At 49.3% G+C, this 21555-nt stretch overlaps 1 protein-coding gene across 1 annotated transcript in view; it reads left to right on the forward strand.

The window, feature by feature from the left end:
* Positions 1-1434: 1434 nt before the first annotated feature.
* The window catches only part of LOC126530524 (uncharacterized), a 50003-nt gene continuing 29882 nt past the window's right edge, over positions 1435-21555 (forward strand). The window contains exons 1-6 of the mRNA XM_055070432.2: positions 1435-1452; positions 2246-2335; positions 3223-3321; positions 10502-10600; positions 19687-19782; positions 20011-20170. Coding sequence (XP_054926407.1) covers positions 1435-1452; positions 2246-2335; positions 3223-3321; positions 10502-10600; positions 19687-19782; positions 20011-20170 — 562 coding nt within the window. The remainder of the gene's footprint in view (positions 1453-2245; positions 2336-3222; positions 3322-10501; positions 10601-19686; positions 19783-20010; positions 20171-21555) is intronic.

Here is a 21555-nt window from a genome sequence, read left to right on the forward strand (position 1 = left end):
GTCAAGAAGAAACAGATCAACTTAGAGGCAGTAAGGGTATAAGCAGACAAATTGAGGCTGGTACTTGCAAACAAATGTGCAGCCTTAGAACAGACAGTGATCCTGATGACATAGAGGTAATGAATGAAACTGTAACGAGGCTGGCTTCAGAGGCAGCAGTTGAAGTGGGAGGCAAGGCACGAAGGCAACCAGTAGGCAAGCTCTGCCAAGTAACAAAGGACCTAATAAAGAAAGGACAAAGAATGAAAGTGGCCAACTCAAGAGATCAGATAGAATTCGCGGAATTGTCAAAACTGATCAACAAAACAAAAATAAGTGATATTCGAAATTATAACGTAAGAAAGACTGAAGAAGCCGCAAAAACTGCACGCAGCCTGAAATCAGTGAGGAGGAAACTTGGCATAGGACAAACCAAGATGCATGAACTGAAGGATAAGCAGGGTATATCAGCAGCAATCTCGAAGGTGTAATAAAAGCAGCGGAAGAATTATATACTGACCTGTACAGTATCCAAAGGACTCTGGAGTACTCCATTCGACACAATAATGAACAGGATACAGAAACTTCTCGTATAACTAGAGACGAGGTCAGAAGGGCCTAGCAAGACATGAAACGGGGAAAAGCCGCTGGAGAAGATGGAATAACAGTCGATTTAATCAAAGAAGGAGGAGACATAACCTAGAAAAACTGGCGGCTCTCTATACGAAGTGTCTATGGACTGCAATGGTTCTATGAAACTGGAAGAATGCAAACATTATACTAATACACAAAAAGGGAAACGTTAAAGAACTGAAAAATTACAGCGCCATTAGCTTACTCTCAGTATTACATAATATATTTATTAAAATAATCTCGAATAGAATAAGGGCAACACTGTACTTTAGTCAACCAAGGGAACAGGCTGGCTTCAGGAAGGGATACTCTACAATGGATGACATCGTTAATCAGGTTATCGAGAAACGGCAGAGTACAATAAGCCTCTCTATATGGCTTTCATAGATTACTAAAAAGCATTTGATTCAGTAGAGATACCAGCAGTCATAGAGGCATTGCGTAATCAAGGAGTACAGACCGCTTGCGTAAATACCCTGCAAAATATCTACAGGGATTCCACAGCCACCTTAATTCTGCGCAGGAAAAGCAGGAAGATACCTATAAATAAAGGGGTCAGACAAGGAGGCACATTCTCTCCAATGCAGTTCACTGCGTGCTTGGAAGAAGTATTCACGCTATTAAACTGGGAAGGTTTAGGTGTAAGGATCGACGGTGAATATCTCAGCAACCTTCGGTTTGCCGATGACATTGTCCTATTCAACAACACTGCAGACGAGTTACAACAAATGATTGAGGACCTGAACAGGAAGAGTGTAAGTGTGGGGATAAACATTAATTTGCAGAAGACAAAGATAATGAAGAATAACCGAGCAAGGGAACATGAGTTCAGGATCGCAAGTGAGCCTGTAGAGTCTGTGAAGGAGTACGGTTACCTCGGTCAACTAATCACACGGAACCGTGACCATCAGAAGGAAATTCACAGAAGAATAAAAATGGGTTGGATCACATACGGCAGACATTGTGAGCTCCTGACTGGGAGCTTACCGTTATTATTGAAAAGCAAGGCATACAATCAGTGCATTTTACCGCTGCTGACATATGGGGCAGAGACTTGGAGACTGACAAAGAAGCTTGAGAACAAGTTAAGGACCGTGCAGAGAGCGATGGAATGAAGAATGCTAGGCATAACTTTAAGACACAGAAAGAGAGTGGTTTGGATCAGAGAGCAAACGGGTATAGACGATATTTTAATTGACATTATGAGAAAAAAATGCCGCTGGGCAAGTCATGTAATGCGCAGAATAGATAACCGTTGGATAACCGTGGGTGACAGAATTGGTGTCAAGAGGAGGGAAGCGCAGTAGAGGACGCTAGAAGACCAGGTGGTGCGATGAAATCAGCAAATTTGCGGGTGCTAGTTGGAATCGATTGACGCAGGACAGGGGTAATTGGAGATAGTATGGAGAGGCTTTCGTTCTGCAGTGGATATAAAATAGGCTGATCATGATGATGTACTATTCATTCAGTGTGCTAATTGCAGTAGGTTGCTGAATTCGCCTCCGATTGAACTGTAGTGCTGCTACGGCTTTCCTAATTTGCTGAAAACGCCAACATGGAGGAACAATGGCGGAACAGTGGCCCACCTGTGCAGAGATACTAGAGAAATGAATTTTTTTTTTGCCTTGAATAGGGCTCCCGCTTCAGTGGCTATGAGCAGCAGTACTCGCCTTATGAAGGGTACTCCCCTTCCGCTGAGCCGCAGCGAGCTTCGAAAAGCAGGGTGAGTGCTCTTCTCTACTCGTGTCGATTAACCGAACGGTGATCAACAAGTGTGTAGAGCTGTACGCAGTGCGTACGTGATGACATAACTTTCGAAGGTCTTGTGGCTGTACTGGAGAACCAGCGAGTGAACCGCGTGCTTTAGCTATACTATACTTACATTAAGGTTAATCCGTGTATCTGCTCCCTAGGAACCGCCAAACTTATATTTGCCGGGTGGCGCCTGCCCACCGATGTCGAAGCTTACTTCGATCGAACTTAGTCTTGCGTGGTGGGAACAAGGCACACAGCAACATTCGGATCCTAGTGATCGAATGAACTTATTGCACTCGAACGCGATCCTGTTAACGTTGCTGTCTAGGGAGACGTCTTCATGCGCACTGCTGGTGGAGACATCGATGGCACACTGGATGCCAAAGCACTTAACACCAAAAAACTAAAGTGCATGGCGCCTTTATTTCACAAGTTCACTCCAAACTAACTCCAATCTTACTCACTCACTGGTCAATAATTCGCTTACCCTAAGTGCTGCTCGAGTGTACAGAGTTGGGCTAATTGGTTCAAGTTAAGCAATGTAATGACAGTTAAACATACGGCACAAAGCAAGGGCGGCAACACATACGATACAAGCTCCACTTTACAGCCATACTCTCTGTCGTCCGCCTAGCTTTGCACCATCGTTGACGCTACCGTTACAATGTTTTGACGCTACCGTTACAATGTTTCAGCGCGGCTTTCGCGCACTAGCTTATTGGTTCACCACAGCGCAGCCTATAGGTCGCCTTCACGTTAGGAACAGCCAGCCCTGTCCCGAGTAATTTTCTTCGTTCCTTCAGATTTGTCAGTTGGTTTGTGTAACACAGTGGGCATAGTGTTCCTCTATTGCAGCAGCAGATCCCTCAAGCGGGTCCTGTGGACACAGGGCCAGCGTGCGACAGCCGGTACATAGAGCGCCCCGGGGCACCGTCGGTAGCCACACCGAGGACGGTACGCGTGCACTGAACGTAGGTTTGGAATGCGTATGCCGGGTGTTTTGTAAAATGCTTCAACATTTTGTGATGTCATTTCCGCCTCCATTTTTTTACAGCGAAGCTGTCTTTGGCTAGGGCAAACCGTTTGTTAGCGAGAAGAAGCCCCTCCTCCACAAGGCGAGCTCATGAGCGCAAAACCGAGAGTGAGGACGCGAAAATAAAACGAAAAGGAAGGAGAACGTCCGTTTTTTTCGCATCGAATCGTGGTCCCCATCGTGGTTTTAGCGACAACCTGTGTCTGAAACAAATCCCGTCCACGGTGTCCACGTTTGGATGGGGCCGAAATGTGAAAACACCCGTGCGCTTAGATTTAGTTTCACGTTAAAGAATGCCAGGTGGTTCAAATTTCTGGAGTCTCCCACTACGGCGTGCCTCATAATCAGATCGTAGTTATTGCACGTAAAACCTCATAATATAATTTTTTCTCCCTCACACGCTGTCACATCATATGGCACGTAAAGCCGCATATATTTAATTTTTTCCTCCCTCACACGCTATCACATCATATACCCCGACATCTACCCGAGCCAGACGTGCAAGATCTGTAAAACTCAATCAGCAACACTCCCCCACATGCTATGGGAGTGCAAACATCAATGCCCAGACCTTAATCCCGTGACCCTCTCGTCGAGATGGCACGCCGCCCTGCAAAGCTCCCATCTCGACGGCCAACTCTGAGTGAACCACCAGGCAGGCAAGACCTCGACATTCCATCGTGGGAGGCCTAGGCCCAGCCGACTAAACTGCTGGTGCTCATTAAAGTTCACTCTCTCTCTCCCTCTATCTGAAACCACGTATCTGTGACGTAGTTGGCTCCAACGTGAAACCACAAAAGGACAGAGAGCGTTCTCGCACAAAAGCGCGTTTGTAGCGGCCACCTGTGTCTGATATCACCTGTCTGTGACGGAGTGGATATTTAAGGGGATAGAGGCTCATTTTCACTTCGACGTTGCCTTAGGGCGGCCGCGAGTGGTTCGCACGCCCGAGCAACAGCGAATGTACCAGGAATGACGCCGAGAGCAGAGGCGGGAATGTGACCGTTATTTTGCCATACTACGTGCCTATCATCGAGGCGACATTTGCCGTACTACGTGCACCACGTGCATATCAGTGAAGCGACGGGAGCTCCCACTTCTCCGTGACGAATCAAGAATTCGACCCAGGAGGTGACTTCAAGAAGCGTCCAGCCATCTTCGCGACGAATGAAGAATTCGACGCGGGCGACATAATCATCCTGCGCCGCCTGGTTCCTACCGACGAGGAGTCGCCAAAGGGATTTAAGGGAGAACTCCCCATTCAGCCGCCCAGTCGGTCTGATGTGCACTTACTGCTACCTGTACGCTATTATCCACTATCTGTAAATATTGTATAAAGTTTTTCGTTTCTTCTTCGTCTGCGGAAAGAGTCCGCCTTTCGTCCTCCACCCCGAAGTCACAACAGTGGATGGCAAGCTGTCGGATTCGAGGCCAGATAACGTCCACTACACCGCTCAACGGCAGCCACGAGGACTACCCGCTTCAGCTACTTTGGAGGAGTGAGTGTCTGACGTTTGCCTTTCGCATCGCCAGACTTTGTCGCGCACGTAAATGCTAAGGACCATTGCTCAAGTATTCTGAAAGGGTTGTAGTGGTTGTGTCTTAGTTCACTTCAGGCCTTGCATAAATTTCCGGCTTCCGAAGCAAAGCTAATCGAGAGGCAAAACCAGAGACGAGTCGTCAGATCGCGATGGAGAAGCTCAGGATACAGGACCTTCTTGATGTTTGTCAGGAGATGGGCATTTCAGTTGCCGCGGCAAGGCGAAAGAAAGCCACTCTGGACATTATGAGGGCACAAGAAGTAACTGAGGAGGAAGTCGAAGAGGTTTGGGGAGAAATTTTTGAGAGGAGAAGCGAGAAAAGAATTCGCGAAGAGGAGCAAAAAAGGCGCGAGAAGGCAGAGGAGAGAAAAATGCAGGTTGAGGCAGAGGACAAAGAAAGGCGCGCCGAGCGAGATTATGCTCTTAAATTGAGAGAGAAGTGGAAATAGAGCGAATTTGAATCAGCTCGGCGCGTTCAAGTCGCCTTTCCGGTGGAGACGATACGCCTAAGCCGAGAATACAGGACCTGATGCTACCGTATAGGACAGGCGGTGATAGCACACTTTTTCTTGTAAATTTAGAACGTATGTGTGAAAAAATAGGGCTGGACGAAAGCCTTTGGTCTCAAAAACTTCTTTCAGTTGTCCCAGGAGAGGCCGCGGAAGTTCTTGCACGCTTCTCCAAAGAAGACTACGAGAACTATGGAAAGGTAAAAGCCGCGCTTCTTCGCAAATACCGCCTCTCTACCGAGGCATTTCGACAGCGGTTTAGACAGGCACAACAAGGGGCAGCGAGTCGCACACGGAGTTCGCGTACGAGTTAAAGTCTAACTTAAAAGAGTGGCTCAAAAATACAGAAGTGTATGGCAACCACGACGAGTTTCTTGAATGCATACCAGTGGAGCAGTTTTACCCAGTTCTCCCAGAAGAAGTTAGACTTTGGCTGCAGGACAGGCTCCCAGAGGTAGACCTCGAGAAGGCAGCGCAGCTCGCGTAGGAATATTACACGCGCCGAAACTTCCAAGAAAAACCTATTCAGGAAGACAGGCTAGAGAAAAAAGGACTATTCTGTAAAGTGGTTTTCCCCGCGCAACTCAATTTTGCCGAATAAGAAATAATCTACAAGTGACGAATTCAGCAAAGGAGCATCGACTAAGGCTGAGGTGGCGAAGGAAGGGCTAGCAGAGACAGCCCAATCGGCTGGAGCCGCTAAAGCTAAGGCAGACGTAGAGCGCGCGTTCGAGGCCCGGAGACCAATTATCTGCTTCCGTTGCAACAAGGAAGGCCATATTTCCACAAATTGCGAGGAGCAAATAGCGTTCGCCCGCATGAGCCATTAAGACGAAAATCTGAGGCTGCTCGAGCCATATGCAGGACGTCGTGGTAAACGGGAAAATGTGCAGTCCACTTCGCGATTCCGCAGCCACCAAGGGAGTTTCTCATCCGTCCTGTGTTTATCCCGGAGACTATACATGTGAATGCGCATGGATCTTACAAGTCGCAGAAGAGCGGAGCGCGTGCTAGCTAGTTGCCAGGGTAACCCTCGAGGGCGCTTATGGAAGATTGCAAACGGAGACAGCCATGAGTCCAAGTTTACCCGAACACTTTTGATATCTTTTTTTCGAACAAATCGGAGCAGCTTTTACAGGGCCGGTCGTTCTCTGCCAGTCTCGCTTGCATGGCATTAACGCGATCGCGGCCACGCGCCCTCTCAAGGAAACGTGAAAGCTCATCTTCAAACGAGGAAACTGACAATGTAACGTCCTCACGGCGGCAGCCTAGGCTAGGAGATACGGCTGATGAAAAGCAGAGGACTCAGACTTGTGACGGATTAATTACCGGATCAGCGATAGCGGGTAAGGAGCCTCTCGAGACCTGGGAAAATTGGGCGTATAATTGGGCAATTGGGTTGTATTGACACGTGTACTTCTTTATATTTATCGGGCGACCACGTTTCACCGCCTATCAAATGTTATCGCCCAGAGCAGGACGCGGCTGCACGCGTAGGAAGTTTCTGGAATGTTATCGATGGTTCTATCCGCTGTCTGTCACCGAACCTTGTGTAGTCTGATTGCATGTATGCGCGACGCGAATACTGTAGAACGTTGTGGAAGACACGTGGCTCCAAGAGATTACTCTGGAACATTCGACGACTGATGTATAAAAGCCGACGCACTTGACCCGCTTATCAGATTTTGAAGATCGCCGACTGTGTTCCCCGCTATCGTTGTTCTTTAGCTGTAGCCTGTTTTTGTGGGCCCAGGTTCGCCCAATAAGAGTTAGTTTCGTCTTCCACAGTATTGCTACTGTGTTCTTTATACGTCATTACTACGTGACATCTGGTGGAGGTGCTTTACGTTCATGTACCGGACGCCCCCGACAAGCCGTAATCCAATCCGGTACCGCAAAGACAACACCAACGCCGTCCCGGAACATCGAGCAAGCTGCCGGCTACAGCAGCTGCCCCCGGAACACGGAATTCTACCGTAGACGTCCAAGAAGATCGTCCAAGAAGATCTTCCAGAGACGACCAAGAAGACAGCCGCAATGGCAGCGCCAACGGCCCCAATAGTTCTGCAGCAGCCCAGTGAGCCACCGACGTTCCGCTGTTCCACATTTGAGGACCCGGAAAGCTGGCTGGAGACGTATGAGAGGGTCGCTACGTTTAACAGCTGGAACAGCGACGACAAGCTGCAACATGTCTATTTCGCAATGGAAGATGCGGCCAGGACATGGTTCGAGAATCGAGAACCCACCTTAACGACGCGGGACCTGTTCCGAACCGGTTTCCTGCAAACATTCACAAGCATCGTGCGTAAAGGATGCGCCCAAGCGCTACTGGAAACCCGAGTACAGCTTCCCAATGAGACCATAGCGATCTTCACGGAGGAGATGGCCCGTCTCTTCCGGCACGCCCACCCACAAATGTCGGAGGAGAAAAAAGTCCGCTTCCTGATGCGGAGCGTCATGCAAGAAGTTTTCGCAGGACTTATTCGTAACCCGCCGAAGACCGTAGCTGAGTTTTCTGCAGAGGCATCGACCATCGAGAAAATCTGGAGATGCGCACCCGGCAATATAACCGCCAGGAGCTCACGACGCAGTGCGCCATCCAAGCACTGGGTTGCGACGACCTTTAAGAGACCATCAGGGCCATTGTACGCGAAGAACTACGCAAGGTCCTGCCTTCATCGCAGTCTGAAGTGGCCTCGATCGCCGACATCGTGAAAGATGAGGTTCACCATCGCTTGGAGTTCCTGAGGTGCAACCCCAATTAACGCAGCCCCAGCCAGAAGCGATGACGTACACCGCCGTCGCACGCCGTCAAGGTCCCCCTCCGCGACCGCGCCAGGGCCCTGAACGCCGCAATTCCGTCGTCCGCCGCCGCCGCCGCCAGCACGCCCACCCGTCGCCCAGCGCACCTACGCGAGGAAGACGGACATTTGGCGAGCCGCCGACCACCGCCCGCTCTGCTATCACTGCGGAGGAGCCGGCCATAGGAATATTTCAGTGGGGGGCAGGCAGATTTATAGCACCTCATTAAGCGTCACGAAAGCTTTGCTTCACGTAGGTTCCAACACCTGCTTTCAACCTTTTTTCTTAGCGCTTTTACTTATACCGGCAGCGCAAAATAATAAAAAAGAAACTGAAACCGCGCACAGCGCTCGTTCCATCTATTTAACTTCTGTTTCTGTGCGCCTTTTGAGTTGATTTTGTGCTGCCAGTATAAATGCAACGCTTACCATCCAACTAGCCCGCCTTTTGACAGCAGTGTTTCCTTCTTGCTTTTCGTGTCACACACCTTGACACTAAGGAACCTTTACTTAATTTCCTAGCATTCTTCTGCTAGTTTTAAGAACATTCCTGCAGGCGATGCTTTCCAAACGCTCTAATCCGTTACTTCGACGCATCTCGACACGCCTCGGCTTCCTAAGCATCGACAAGCTGACTCGACAGAATCGCCTCGACTTCAAAAGTGCCGCGCCAGGCCTTGCGAACGGGCATACATTGAAGTCTAGACAGGAGCGCGCGAGTTGGACGAGGCCCCATTAGGCGCCTGTGCCTCGACAGCGTGCACTGTAACTGTGCCCGCCTAAGGATGGGCAGTTGGGCGAGTTGGTACGGTAACATTCTCTTTGTTTACAGCGCGAGGGGACACAGACGAAGACTAGAAGACTAGCGCTCGTCCTGTCTGCCTCTATTGTCTTCGTCTGTGTCCCTTCGCGCCAGAGAACGTCTACCCCTCTAATTTGGGTGCCCATCGAGGCACCCATTACGTGTTCAGGTAAGCGCCATCGCATACGGATATCCGAGGCAGCCTTGCGGTTTCCCACGTGAGGCGCAAATCCTAGTACACAGGGTGTCTGCAGGACGCCGCCTACATTGCAGAAGTATTCCAAGAATGAAGGCAAATCATAAAAAGCCAACAAACACTGACACCAAGGACAACATAAGGGAAATTACTTTTACTTAATCAATAAAATAAAGAAACGATTAATTGATGGAAATGAAATTGGATAAAAAAACTTGCCGCAAGTGGGGAACGATCCCACATCCTTCGCATTTCGCATGCGATGCTCTACGAATTGAGCTACCGCGGCGCCGCTTCCCCATCCACTTTGTTTCCTCGTAGAACTCTGGGAGTGTTAGCCAGCGCCACCACTCACGGACCTTGGCGCGAAATGCGAAGGTTTTGGTGTCGTTCCCCACCTGCGGCAAGTTGCTTTTTCATCCAGTTTCATTTTCATCAATTTATCGTTTCTTTATTTCATTTATTAAGTACAAGTGATTTCCCTATATGTTGTTCTTGGTTTCAGCGTTTGTTGGCGTCTTATGATATGACTAATAAAAACCGGGCCCCTCGGTAAAGCCCTTTCTTCGAGAATGAAGGCAAGCAGCACGCAGTTATGAGAAGTGCTCCTCTGAAAGCTCCTCAGTGCTCGCACCATCTCTGTGCACTGTTCCACGGACAGCCGCGTAAATTTTGGACATTTTCTCTGGGAGTGTTCAAGGCTCGCCGGACTCCGTGGTCAGTACATGCCTAAGACAGTGTGGGTTCTCAACGGCTGGCTGTACTTCGCACTTGATGCACGCGGCGCTGTAATCATGCCGCAACATTTTGTCATCGGAGCTGACCTACGGAGTCAATATTATCCTGGACGTGTCTCCTTTCCTCTCCCCACCTTCTGAGTAAGGCCTCAGGTCATCCTTGCGCGAATAAAGACACATTCAGAATTTAATCCCGTGCAGCGCACTACGGCTGCATAACCACCAGCCTGGCTTCCTCGCTGCCGGCCGAGTGACATCATGCAGCGTGACTGTCTGCCAACACCTCCGAGAGTAACGGGCTTACCCAGCTGGGAGAACAGAGACCGCATTTCCTGCTTCTGAATAGGCTTCTCCAAATGGCGACTGAGAGGATACATTTGCTTTTATTCGCATGGAGAGCGTTGACTGCTTTAGGTTTTTAAAAGAAGTTCGGTGAAGTTTCGTAGAGCTGTGTAACGATACCGTGCCGCGCCAACCGCGCTGGCGCTCTAGATTCCTCTCCAACCCGTTCGCAGAGGGCCAGTCGTCCAGTTCCCCGGGAGGCGGAGGAGAGCGGCGTTGGACCGGAGCCCAAGCTGCCTGCCGCGACGCCGTCCAGATCAGAGAGAGGAAAGGTGCGGGCGAAGCGTCTCGGTCGCCTTTAAAGCGGCAAACACATGGGGCGACGTAACCGCCGACGCGCTTTGGGAGCGGCGTCGCCCGGGCTCGGCGCGCTACATCCTTCACTTTGCGCAATAAAGCGCAAAGGTATCGCAGCTGAAGTGCGTACAGTCGAGCGCGATTTGATGGTTATCGCGCGAGCGTCAACCAGCCCAACACTCCAGGCACCTGGCGGCCGGTTTCGGGACAGGAAAAATAATGATTTCGCACTCTTCTCTCCCTCGTTCGCTGTTACGTACAACAACCATCACCCCGCGACAAACTCACCGCCCTTTCTCTCTATTCTAAGCTTTCCATTTGTTGCGATAAAGTGTGGACTTGGTTACCTCGTATCTTCGCGGGCTTAATCTAATGTTCTTGGTCACCCATTTTTCCTGGCTGAGCAGCAATGACGTTACATAGGCTAGATACAGCTTCGTAACGTCCAATTTCAGATAATACCCAAGAGTACGTCGTGCGCACTACGATCACTGCCTGTTCGCAGAACCAAAAAAAAAAGAAAAAGAAAGAAACTGATAGCCCAGCAGGGAGTGACGGCTGCTGAAGGAACAGCAAAAAGAGTGAGGGAAGCAGGCCTGATACCTCCCTCGCCTCGGCAGAGAATTCTGGGCCATGGCGCTGTTGGCGTTCCCGGTCGACGCTCGCACGATAACCTTCAAATCGCGCTCGACTGTACTTCGGTGCGCCCGGCTTAGCCTGCGTACCATGATGGATGCACATGGATCGGTATTGTACAGCGCGATGAATACGCAGTGCAATATTTACGAGCGGGGGCCGGGTGACGCTACGCCGCTGGAAATACGTTGAATGTGGTTGCCGCCTGAGCGTACAGCGCGCTAAAGGCATAGTGCGGCTGCGTAAGGCACTTCGGAAGCTCAGCTTAGCTACAGCTGCATATAAAGCAAAAAAAGAAATAGTATTCGTTTGAAGCGGAAGCACAGATTCATGCAGAAAAGTTGTACCCGGTGCAAATACTAGCAGTTGTATCCGAGATAGTGCGGTGCATTACTCCGATTCCTATGCGGCAATTTTAGCGAACAGAAGTTCTTAACGTACTGCGCGAAACAATCACCGTTGGGTATGAAAAGGAAAGACCGTAGACTATCAACTGCTCATTTCTGGGAGGATCAGCAAGTCAATCTAAAGGCATGATACAACTGCGCCACCTGCAGAGTACCCTTCGTTCAAAAGAAGAAAAAAAATTCCTTCATTGATACATGAAGGCAGACATATCTTGTGTGCCTGCGCGTACATAAAGGTAATTTGATACAAGCAAACCATACGTGTTTGCAATGTTGATAAAACTTTCCTTGCGAGCCCTGAGATACATGGCCTAACTGGGGTTACAAAATCCATGAAGCATATAAAAAAAAACATTTGCTAAAACTAGGGACAAGTTCTAAAAAAACAATTCAAAAGAAAACAAAATTGAAGTGCTAAGGCGCGTTCACAAGAAAACCTTGAGTGTGATTAGTTCGAACATGGCCGTCAAGGAAGGCCATCTTTCTGTCAGTGAAACCGATGGCGTGCTTACACCAATGCCACGTTTGATCTGATCACACTCAAGGTGTTGTCGTGAGCGAGCCATTGTGCTTATGTTTTGTTTTCTTTTAAATCGTCGCGTTTTCTTTGTAGAATTTTAGTTTCTGGTTTCAGAAAATATTTTTTCAATGCTTCATGGGTTTTGTAACCGCATTATGTATTAGAGGGGCAGCATTCGCTTTTTCCTGCATTTTTGTTTGATGTCACAAGCAAATTTTTATCACCATTGCAAACACGTGTGGGTTGCTCGTATGAAATGACCTTCATGCACGCGTAGGCAGACAAGATATGTGCATCAATGAGGGAAATTGTTTTTGTTAAACAAGAAGGGCTCTCTCCAGGTAGCACAATTGTATCATGCCTTTACGTTGTCTTACTGGTTCTCCTAGACATAAAGAGTTGGTAGCCCGCATTCTTTCTTATCGTTTGTCTTCTTTCCGCACGTAACGGTGATTGTTTCGCGCAAATACGTTAAGAATTTCAGTAGGAATCAACTAGCTTGCAAAAAAGTATTTCTTGATGAAAGCCGTTGGACGCGGCGTTGGAAACATGGCTTCCCTGCCTGTTTAACATGCTTAGCTAGGGCGCAAATAAATAAATAAATAAATAAATAAATAAATAAACGCAGATCCCAAGCACATCAATGGGGATCCACATGGGGTGTGTGTGCCAGCTCCGCTTGTGACGCGTATTTATTGTGCTACAGTTAAACATGGTCAGCCTTGAGCAGTTTGCCCGATTTCCTGATGCTGACTAGCGTAACATGCTGTAGATGACTTCCAACAAATGACTGAGACCTTAACAGACCAAGAGCAGCTCTGAAGAATAATATACACAAGAGATAGAGAGAAAAAAGGATGCCTAGAAAGACAGGGAGGTTAACCAGAGGTAGTTCCGGTTGGCTATCCTGCACGGGGGGAAGGGTGAAGGGGGATAAAAAGAGAAAGAGAGTGGAAGGGAGAGATAGAAAGAAATAGAGACGAGCACGCGTCCAGACCGCGTACACTAAGAGCGGCAGGGGGCGACGGGATTAAGCGAATGCTCATTAGGCTAGCAAGATAACGAAAATTTGTGATTGGCAGCCAGCCTCTAGAATCGGAGAAAGAGTGCGTTAATCTAGGCTCAATTTAATCAAGGGACCCAGGTCATCAGCAGAAAATCTGCAGAATAATAAAATATGGGTTGAGGCGCATGCGGCAGGGCATTAGCAAGTCATAACCGGTAGCTTGCCGCTATAATTGAAAAGGAAATGCACGATCGATACATCCTGCCGGTGCTAGCACATCAGGCAGAAACATGGAGGTTAACAAAGAAACTTGCGAAATAAAGGACCAGGAATTGTGGGCAGCGTTGAAATGAAATATGACAGGCGTAGCTTGGGGATTAGAGCGCAAGCGGGGGTAGCCGACATTCTGGCGGGCATCGCAGGAGGACTGAACGTAGTTGGCCAGACCGTGCAATGCGTAGGGCAGATAACCGGTGCGCTATTAGGGCTCATTCACACCGGCGACTGACAGTGGTCGCGCAACCAAGTTGGTCGCAAAGCGACCAGTCGCAAATGGTCGCAAACGGTCGCATTTCTTGAAAAGCGACCATTTTGGGCCAGTCGCTCCCCGCGCGATTTTGCAGTCGCGCGACCGTGGTCGCGAAACTGATAAACCAATCAGCGGCGCACCGGAAGTGATCTCTCGTGTGTCTACATCCGGCCTCCTCCGGCGTCGCGTTCAAATTCCGCGTAGATTCCGAGAGTTCTCGCTGAGAACGATAATCTCCGGGATTGCGACTTGCGGGTCGTGCTCAGCCGGGCTTGCCGGTGTGAACATCAGTCGCCTTCGGTCGCTTTTTGATTGCGAGTCGCAAATGGTCGCACGACCTCCTCAAGTCGCCGGTGTGAATGAGCCCTTAGAGTTACAGAATGGTGGGTGCCAAGGGAAGGGAGTCGCAGCTGAGAATGGCAGGGAGTTACGTGGCCTGATGTAATTGGGAAATGTGCAGGCATAACACGGGGTCGCAGGACAAGAGCAAGTGAAGATCGCTGAGACATGCCTTCGTCCTGCATTGGACACAAATAGGCTGACGTTGATGATGATGATGAAAAGGTTGAAAACTTGCGCAACTTTGTTGAGTGTGTTTCTTGTTATACTGTACCAGTCGCATAACAGATCGGATATTCTGTTGTGGAATATTCGGTTGTCTTTCATTGTTGTGGAATGCGATTTGTTGCAAACGACTGCTTTCTTTTTCTAGCATTTTTAAGAGTACCATGTAGGCGCGTTGAAACGCAAAGGAAAGCACCAGTGCCCACCCCAACGTAACAGCTTACACGGAGATGCTTGTGGCGTTTGTTCTTGCTTAGGTCACGTGGGCTCCATGTGATACGCGTTTCCCGTTCCGTTTTGCGCGTCACAGCTCTGCTATCCAGACGTACCTACTAGAGGCTCTGAATAAAAGCAAACTCATAAAAAAAAGAAAGACAAGAATCGTACAGTCAATCACAAATCTTGAGGAGATAAGGGCTGCACGACAGGTTTGAATTCCTGCTTTGTTAAGCCGTGTCCTTTTCAACTTGAAGAAAGTCGCAAAAAAACTGCTGACAGCTACTGGGAATTCGAAGTAGCGTGCGCGCGCTTCCCGGCAGTTGAGCTTTTTTCCACAGGAAATCCTTTGCACTGCAAACCTTTGTGGCCGACTGTGCATGACAAGTTTCGTCTAGACTTTATGGTCACGTTTCACGAATGAAACAGAGGAGCCCAGCACCCGGCCGGCTCTGCAGAGCGTACATTATGCGTATATTAAACATGTTCGGCGAAAACGCTTGAGCCGCTGTCGAGCTGCGTTTCTAGGGTGGCGATGATTAGAAATACGTGCGATAGCTTACTCTTGTCTACCTTTCTCGAAGTGCCAAACTTAGATGATAAAATAAGAAGAAAAAAAGAACGTCTAACACCATTGTACCTGAAGCCTGGCTCGGAATATGGAGCGTGGCAGGCATAGGTATTGAGCACCACTGCCACAGCAGCATGCAGCAGGAACTCGGATTCTCCTTTCGCGTCCGCCTGTAGCTTCGCATCGCCGCCCCGACGCGGATCGAGTTAGGCGAGAGCACCTCTGCATACGCGAGCGAAAGATCCCTGCCGCCGCGCAAGCAGGCTTCTCTGGCGCTCGAGATCGGTGCAGCGCCGCCGGCGGGTCCCTTCACGTTTCGACGCGTCGATCACGTCGCGGTTCGACGCGACGCGATCGGAGCCGCGAGCTGTCGCGCGCGCAGCGCTGCGCGGCCACGTAGAGCGGCGCCTCCTTGCGCCGTCCACGTGCGAGGACGACAGCGCCGTCGAGCGCTATCTCTGCAGCATGCGGCGAGTTCTGGGAGCCGATCGGAAGAGGCGATTGGAATATATATGTGGGTCTGGACTAGATGTCATTGCGAAAAATCGCGGATGCTTATACCATCATGTTCAGAGTCATTTCCCGGCCGCTATATTATCGCCGAAAAAAAAATATGTTCTCATGTGTCGTGCTTCCAAAGTTGTCCCGGGTGCGTGAAACGTGGTTCTGCGAGAAAATAATATAAAAGCTATTTTGGTTTGTATAGCCGCTCAACTTCGTCTGCTGAACCTAGAAAGGGTTGTCTTCAATGAGTAATTGTGTTTATGGGCCATTTCGTTAGGGAAATGTCTTTTAAGAGCCCCAAATACTGACAGAAATTTGTGATATCGAACATCTATACGGGCGAAATTTCTATTTATTTCTACACTATAATTACTTTACATGAATGTAGTGGAACTGTGCTTGACAGGAAAAATTATCTCGCGCCAATTCATTTCACGGATTTAAAGAAAAATTCGCCAACTGTATTGACGCAAGAAAATTTTTACGTGAACCACGTTTCACGTACTTAACCAAGCACTGGAAGCATGTCTACCCGCCGTGGTTGCTCAGTGGCTATGGTGTTAGGCTGCTGAGCACGAGGTCGCGGGATCGAATCCCGGCCGAGGCGGTCGCATTCGATGGGGGCGAAAACATCCGTGTACTTAGATTTAGGGGCATGTTAAAGAACCCCAGATGGTCGAAATTTCTGGAGTCCCCCACTACGGCGTGCCTCATAATCAGAACATGGTTTTGGCACGTAAAACCCCATAATTTTTTGGAAGCATGTCTCGTGACCCCATTTTTTATTTCGAAGCAATACTACTTTAGGTCGCACTTCAGCCCGTTCCGTGGCGAGGCGGTGGTAGGCACCATTGACCTTTAGCGTGACCTCGCTGCGTGACGTCACACCACGTGACCTAGAGTGACGTCACACCAGCTGTGTAAAAAATATCTTGCAAGATAGGCTGGTGGGAATCGAACAAGGGTTTCCGAAGTGCGAGGCGGAGACGCTACCACTCAGCCACGAGCTCGTTCCTTCAAAGCGGGACAAAATCGCCTCTAGTGAATGCGGTGTTGCCTTAGAAACTTGCTGTAGAAAGTTATAGTGCGGTGTATATCGGTAATTATGGCCATGTAACTTACAGAAGTCGCCGTTTCACGAGTAGCGAAGTACGTTTCCGCTACATTTCCTCTGAGCGCACGCAGAGCCATCTTGCGGCTAACACAGAAGACCCCCTCCTCGCAATGTACGGCGCTGCCCCGACAGGTGGTGGCGCGCCACTCGCCCCATGATCGCGTCCGCGTTCATGGCGCACCCGCCGTGGTTGCTCAGTGGCTATGGTGTTGGGCTGCTGAGCACGAGGTCGCGGGATCGAATCTCGGCCACGGCGGCCGCATTTCGATGGGGGCGAAATGCGAAAACACCCGTGTACTTAGATTTAGGTGCACGTTAAAGAACCCCAGGTGGTCGAAATTTCCGGAGTCCTCCACTACGGCGTGCCTCATAATCAGAAAGGGGTTTTGGCACGTAAAACCCCAAATAAAATTCATGGCGCGTCGGGGCCCGGCTATCTGTGCCGATCGCGACGTTTGGCTGGCGTAGCGCGTTTGAGTAGGCGGTGCGAACGGGGTGCGATAACGCTATCGCGTTCCACTCTTGAAGGCGAAGCTTGCATCTTGCATCTCGCCGTTGCATCGATACTGGAAGATTTTGTAATGGGCACGCTGGTGAGGGAAATGTTTGTCGGCAGACACGGATTCGACGGATGACTTCCTCTTAGATGATTCACTGTAAGCCGTAACACTAGCATAATCCAAGACTACCACCAGCCATACTACCAGCTGATCCGAGAATAACACACTATTGCTTCGCAATCACCAGGCTTAAGCAAGCTAAGCCACGCCCGTTTTCATTTCGAGAAACATACTGGGAAATCATTTCGAGCAATATAAGGTTGTGAACATCCATGCTTTTTCTTTTTCGAGAAAATCTGTTATGCTCGAGCGACACGCCTGGGACATTTGGCGTGGAATGGCTCAGGTGGCAAAAACAGCAGGGAAAGAGATTGGAACGGGATTGTCACGGGGCATAATAAAGGTGCGAGATAAAATGGAATGGCAGATTACAATATGGGAAACGCACAATGATCTCAAGTAGTCGAGGTGACCACTTATTGCCATACCGATTAAAAAGGGATGTCATTAGGGAATAATAATAATCACCATCATCATCATCACCGTCAAATTTACGTTGACCATGCCGGGCTACATGGCCGCCCGCGTTGCTCTGCCGTGGGGCTGAAAAAAAAAGTTGCTGTAAGAGATGGGTGGTCTGTGCTTGTTTGCTGTTTTTGGTCATAGTTCAGGTAAAATGGGCACCCAGAGAATTTTGGTGAGGATGGCAACGGAAGCCGTCCGCGATGTGGCGAGCGTGGCTTCTTATCCGCCGCTCACAGAGCGCTGCGATCTCCAGCCATTCCGCTCTCGACCACGGTTAGAGAGGAGGAAACAAAGGCAGTTTGGACACTTACACGATAATATAGCCCCCCACCATCTCTCACTGGCATGTACAACAGCTGACTATCATTGTTACCTTCGCAGCTGTTGTGCACTCCCGCTAATCGTTACGACACAAGAACAGACGCGAGGCAGAACATCGGTGTCTACTTCTGCAGCAATACTCACGCAAGATGCAGCGGCGATGGTCGCCGCGGTATCGGTGACGGAACGCACTCTCAATAGGCGGTGCATTCTGGTTATCCTGTGTATACGCGATGCGTCACATCGGCTAAAAGGTATTGCAAATAGCGCCAACATGCGCGTCGTCTTTACGGCACCTTATAAGGTTTCCAGCTTATGCAGGGCCGGCTATTATGAAAGACGCTCGAAACAGTCTGGGAGAGAAAACACCACAACCACGTTTGTCCCTCGCTGCAAAGGGGCCGTTCATTCTTTACCGCTGTACTGCGGCAAGCAGTAGATTGCTCAGACTGGCAGCTGTTTAAATGTTAAGACTTCGGGAGCATTTGAATACCTCGCATAACATTGGCAATTTGAGCTTCCATTGCAGAAACTGTGGGCGTGCGCCTTTCTGTGATAAGTGCGTTGTGATTGGCAGGAGCAAGATTAAGGTCACCAGGGTAGAAAATATTGAGGCTGCGGAAATAGCCACGTTAAGAGACTCGTGTGCTTGTTCTCAGTACATCGAATTTTTAGGATAATGAGCTCACGTTTTTGAACCATGCGCCACGGTGGGGTCTCGGGACGGTTAATTCTAAACTCGCATGTGTTTTTTGTCGTCTTGGTTTCATTTATTGCTTCAATTCGATGTAAATGAAATGAAAAAAGCCCGTGTAGCGTGAATTGGGTACACGTGAAAGAACCCCAAGTGGTCAAAATTAATTCTGAGTCCCCCACTACGGCGTGATTCATAATCAGATCGTGGTTTTGGCTCGTAAAAACCCAGAGTTTTTTTTAATCGTTTCTTCCTTCTGCTACTTTGTCTTATCACACAATGGTCTGTTCGTGTATTTCCATAGCCCTCAGGTTTCTGTACATGCGAATGCATATTGGTTATGTAATATGTTAACGTCACCTATCAATAAGATTTGTTTAAAGTCAGTGCTTCGTCTCACCCCGTTTTCTTTTTTCTTTCTGTGTCGTTTCCCCTGTGCGCTGCGTATCTTCGACCCTTCTCCTCAAAGTTTCCAACGTTCTTCGCGTGATTTTCAGCATTCTTGAGTACTGTGTGAAGATTCAAGCATCAGTCGTAAAGACTACGTTAGGGAAAAAAATACGAGGTTAATGGGATGGCTCTCAGCTCACGCTCTCCATATTTGCCAAAGGAGAGTCAGCATAGGTTTGCTAAACGTTTTTCATGAGAACGCCCGTTTTCCGGGGAGGAACAATCGTGATTGGACAATTGAGATAGTGAGGGGTGCAGGCGCGGGCCACGCATCACCGTGAGATGTCACCTTTGGACAGGTGCGTCCTTCACGGGAGAACAACGTGCAACCCACGCAGAGTTTCGCCTGATTGCTCTTTCAAAAAAAAAAGGTTCAGCATTAGCGTCGTCTCATTACGGTTGCTTGCCTCACTTCTAACGAGGATCACTGTTTTTCACGCGAAGGAAGTCCCTGACTCAAGGCAAGGGGCTGCCAAGATTGCGGATCCGGCGCAAGGGGCACAGCAGCCCACAGCGGCGGCAGAGCCACGAGAGAGGAAGGTGAGCTCATTTGATCGTTCATTGTTGGCTATCAGTATGTGTTGCGAGAAGATTGTATGCCTTCTACACGCACACGCACGCACGCCACGTTCACTGAACGTTCATTTTGTCTTCGGGTGTCCTCGTGTCTACTCGAACAGATTTGTGCCAGTTTGGCGTGGGTATATTGAATCCGAGGTGGTTGCCGGACCGTGCCTGCTCTGTCGTTGAGCCTGGTCTTTTCCGCAGCCGTCGGTGCTGCTGTTCCTGGCGTGCTCCGTGGCATTCGTCGCCGTCGCCGTGGCGGTCATCCTGGTGTACACCTTCGGCACCCCCGCAACGGCGAGGCGCCTCAAGAGCCCGCGCTTCTGCGGCGACGTGCCTTCCTGGAGGACGAACCGACTCAAGAGTGAGCATGTCAGAGCACTCGGCCGGCGAGGCGCTCTTAACGGAAACACGTCTGCACAACTGTGCAGCAATTATGCGATAAGCCAATGAAGCGGTGAACGAGGGGCTCCCCCATGGGACGCTCACGACTGTATAGAAACGAGAAAGGTGCATCATTCTTTAACGCAGCAACAAAGAAGGGCTCGGTTACAGAATCGAAACTATAGCGAGCGACCCACCATCGCTAGCCCCACAACTTCACCCCAAAGGCGTAGCCATATTTTTGTTCGACGGGGAAAGAGGGGTTAAGGCTGGGCAGTCGCAGAAGAACGCAATATTACAAACTGTAAATTTGACCGCGTGAAAACACGCCCTTGCGCAGCAAAAACGTTTTTTTTTGATTGGGCAATACGGAATGAAAGGAACGAAACGGAAGGCATTTGTGTTGGCCACAAGCGCGTGTATACCTTGGACAACTGACGCCGCGACCAAAGACCGACCGAATAAAAAGAAAGTGCGAGGCTTCGTCCACAGACCATCAAGCGCATGCTACTCGGCATCGTAAATCGGCGAGACTAAAAAGAAAAAGACGAGGTGAGATTTGCCTGGCGAAATACCAGGCGAGATTTGGGGATAGCGGAGAGCGAAAAAAAGTTTCATCCGCGTATAATACGAGTGAGGCAAACTCAGCCAGAACTTTTACTTATATCGGATTTCGCGCTTCAGCCATCGTCATCCTTGTACTCCCCTCTCCTTGCACCAGTGTGGTACAGCCTCTCACCCAATCGTGTGAAATTAGCCCTCTAAAACTCCCATTGCGACGCGTGTGACTCCGCCAATTTTTTTTCGCTCTAGTCAGAGCATGTGAAACTTCCACCGCATTCCATAAATAATTGTTGCCCATCACAATGGATCACTGGAACGAGCTGCCACAGTGAATAGCTAATGAGCGCGATGGTCCTAATTTAAGCAGTTGCTCACAGCCCCTTTTCAAACCTAATCACCTTGCTCACACCTGTACCCGTCCTACCTATTTTTTGCCTTTAATTGTCCATGTCACTTTTGTTATCATGACTAGTCCGTATTTTTGTTTTGCCCCTCCTCCCATCATGTAATACCCCGAAAGGGGCCTTTAAGGGTCAATAAATTATGATGATGATGATGATATTGATATAGAGGTCGGCTTGGTGCGGAATGTATATGTTCGGCGATATAAATGTGGGCATCTCTTATCGTACCCCTCGCGCATGTATAAATAAATAACGCATATACTACATCAGTAAATCGCCACACGCATCATTGCCGCGCATAACACATTTCGCACGACGCCCACCGCCAAATAATGTTACGCGTAACTTGGACAGTTGCCGCTCAGGGAGTTTCCGCTTAAATTTTGTATACCTCGAA

The sequence above is a fragment of the Dermacentor andersoni genome, chromosome 4, assembly GCF_023375885.2.
Source record: "Dermacentor andersoni chromosome 4, qqDerAnde1_hic_scaffold, whole genome shotgun sequence".
NCBI classification, from domain to species: Eukaryota; Metazoa; Arthropoda; class Arachnida; order Ixodida; family Ixodidae; genus Dermacentor; species Dermacentor andersoni.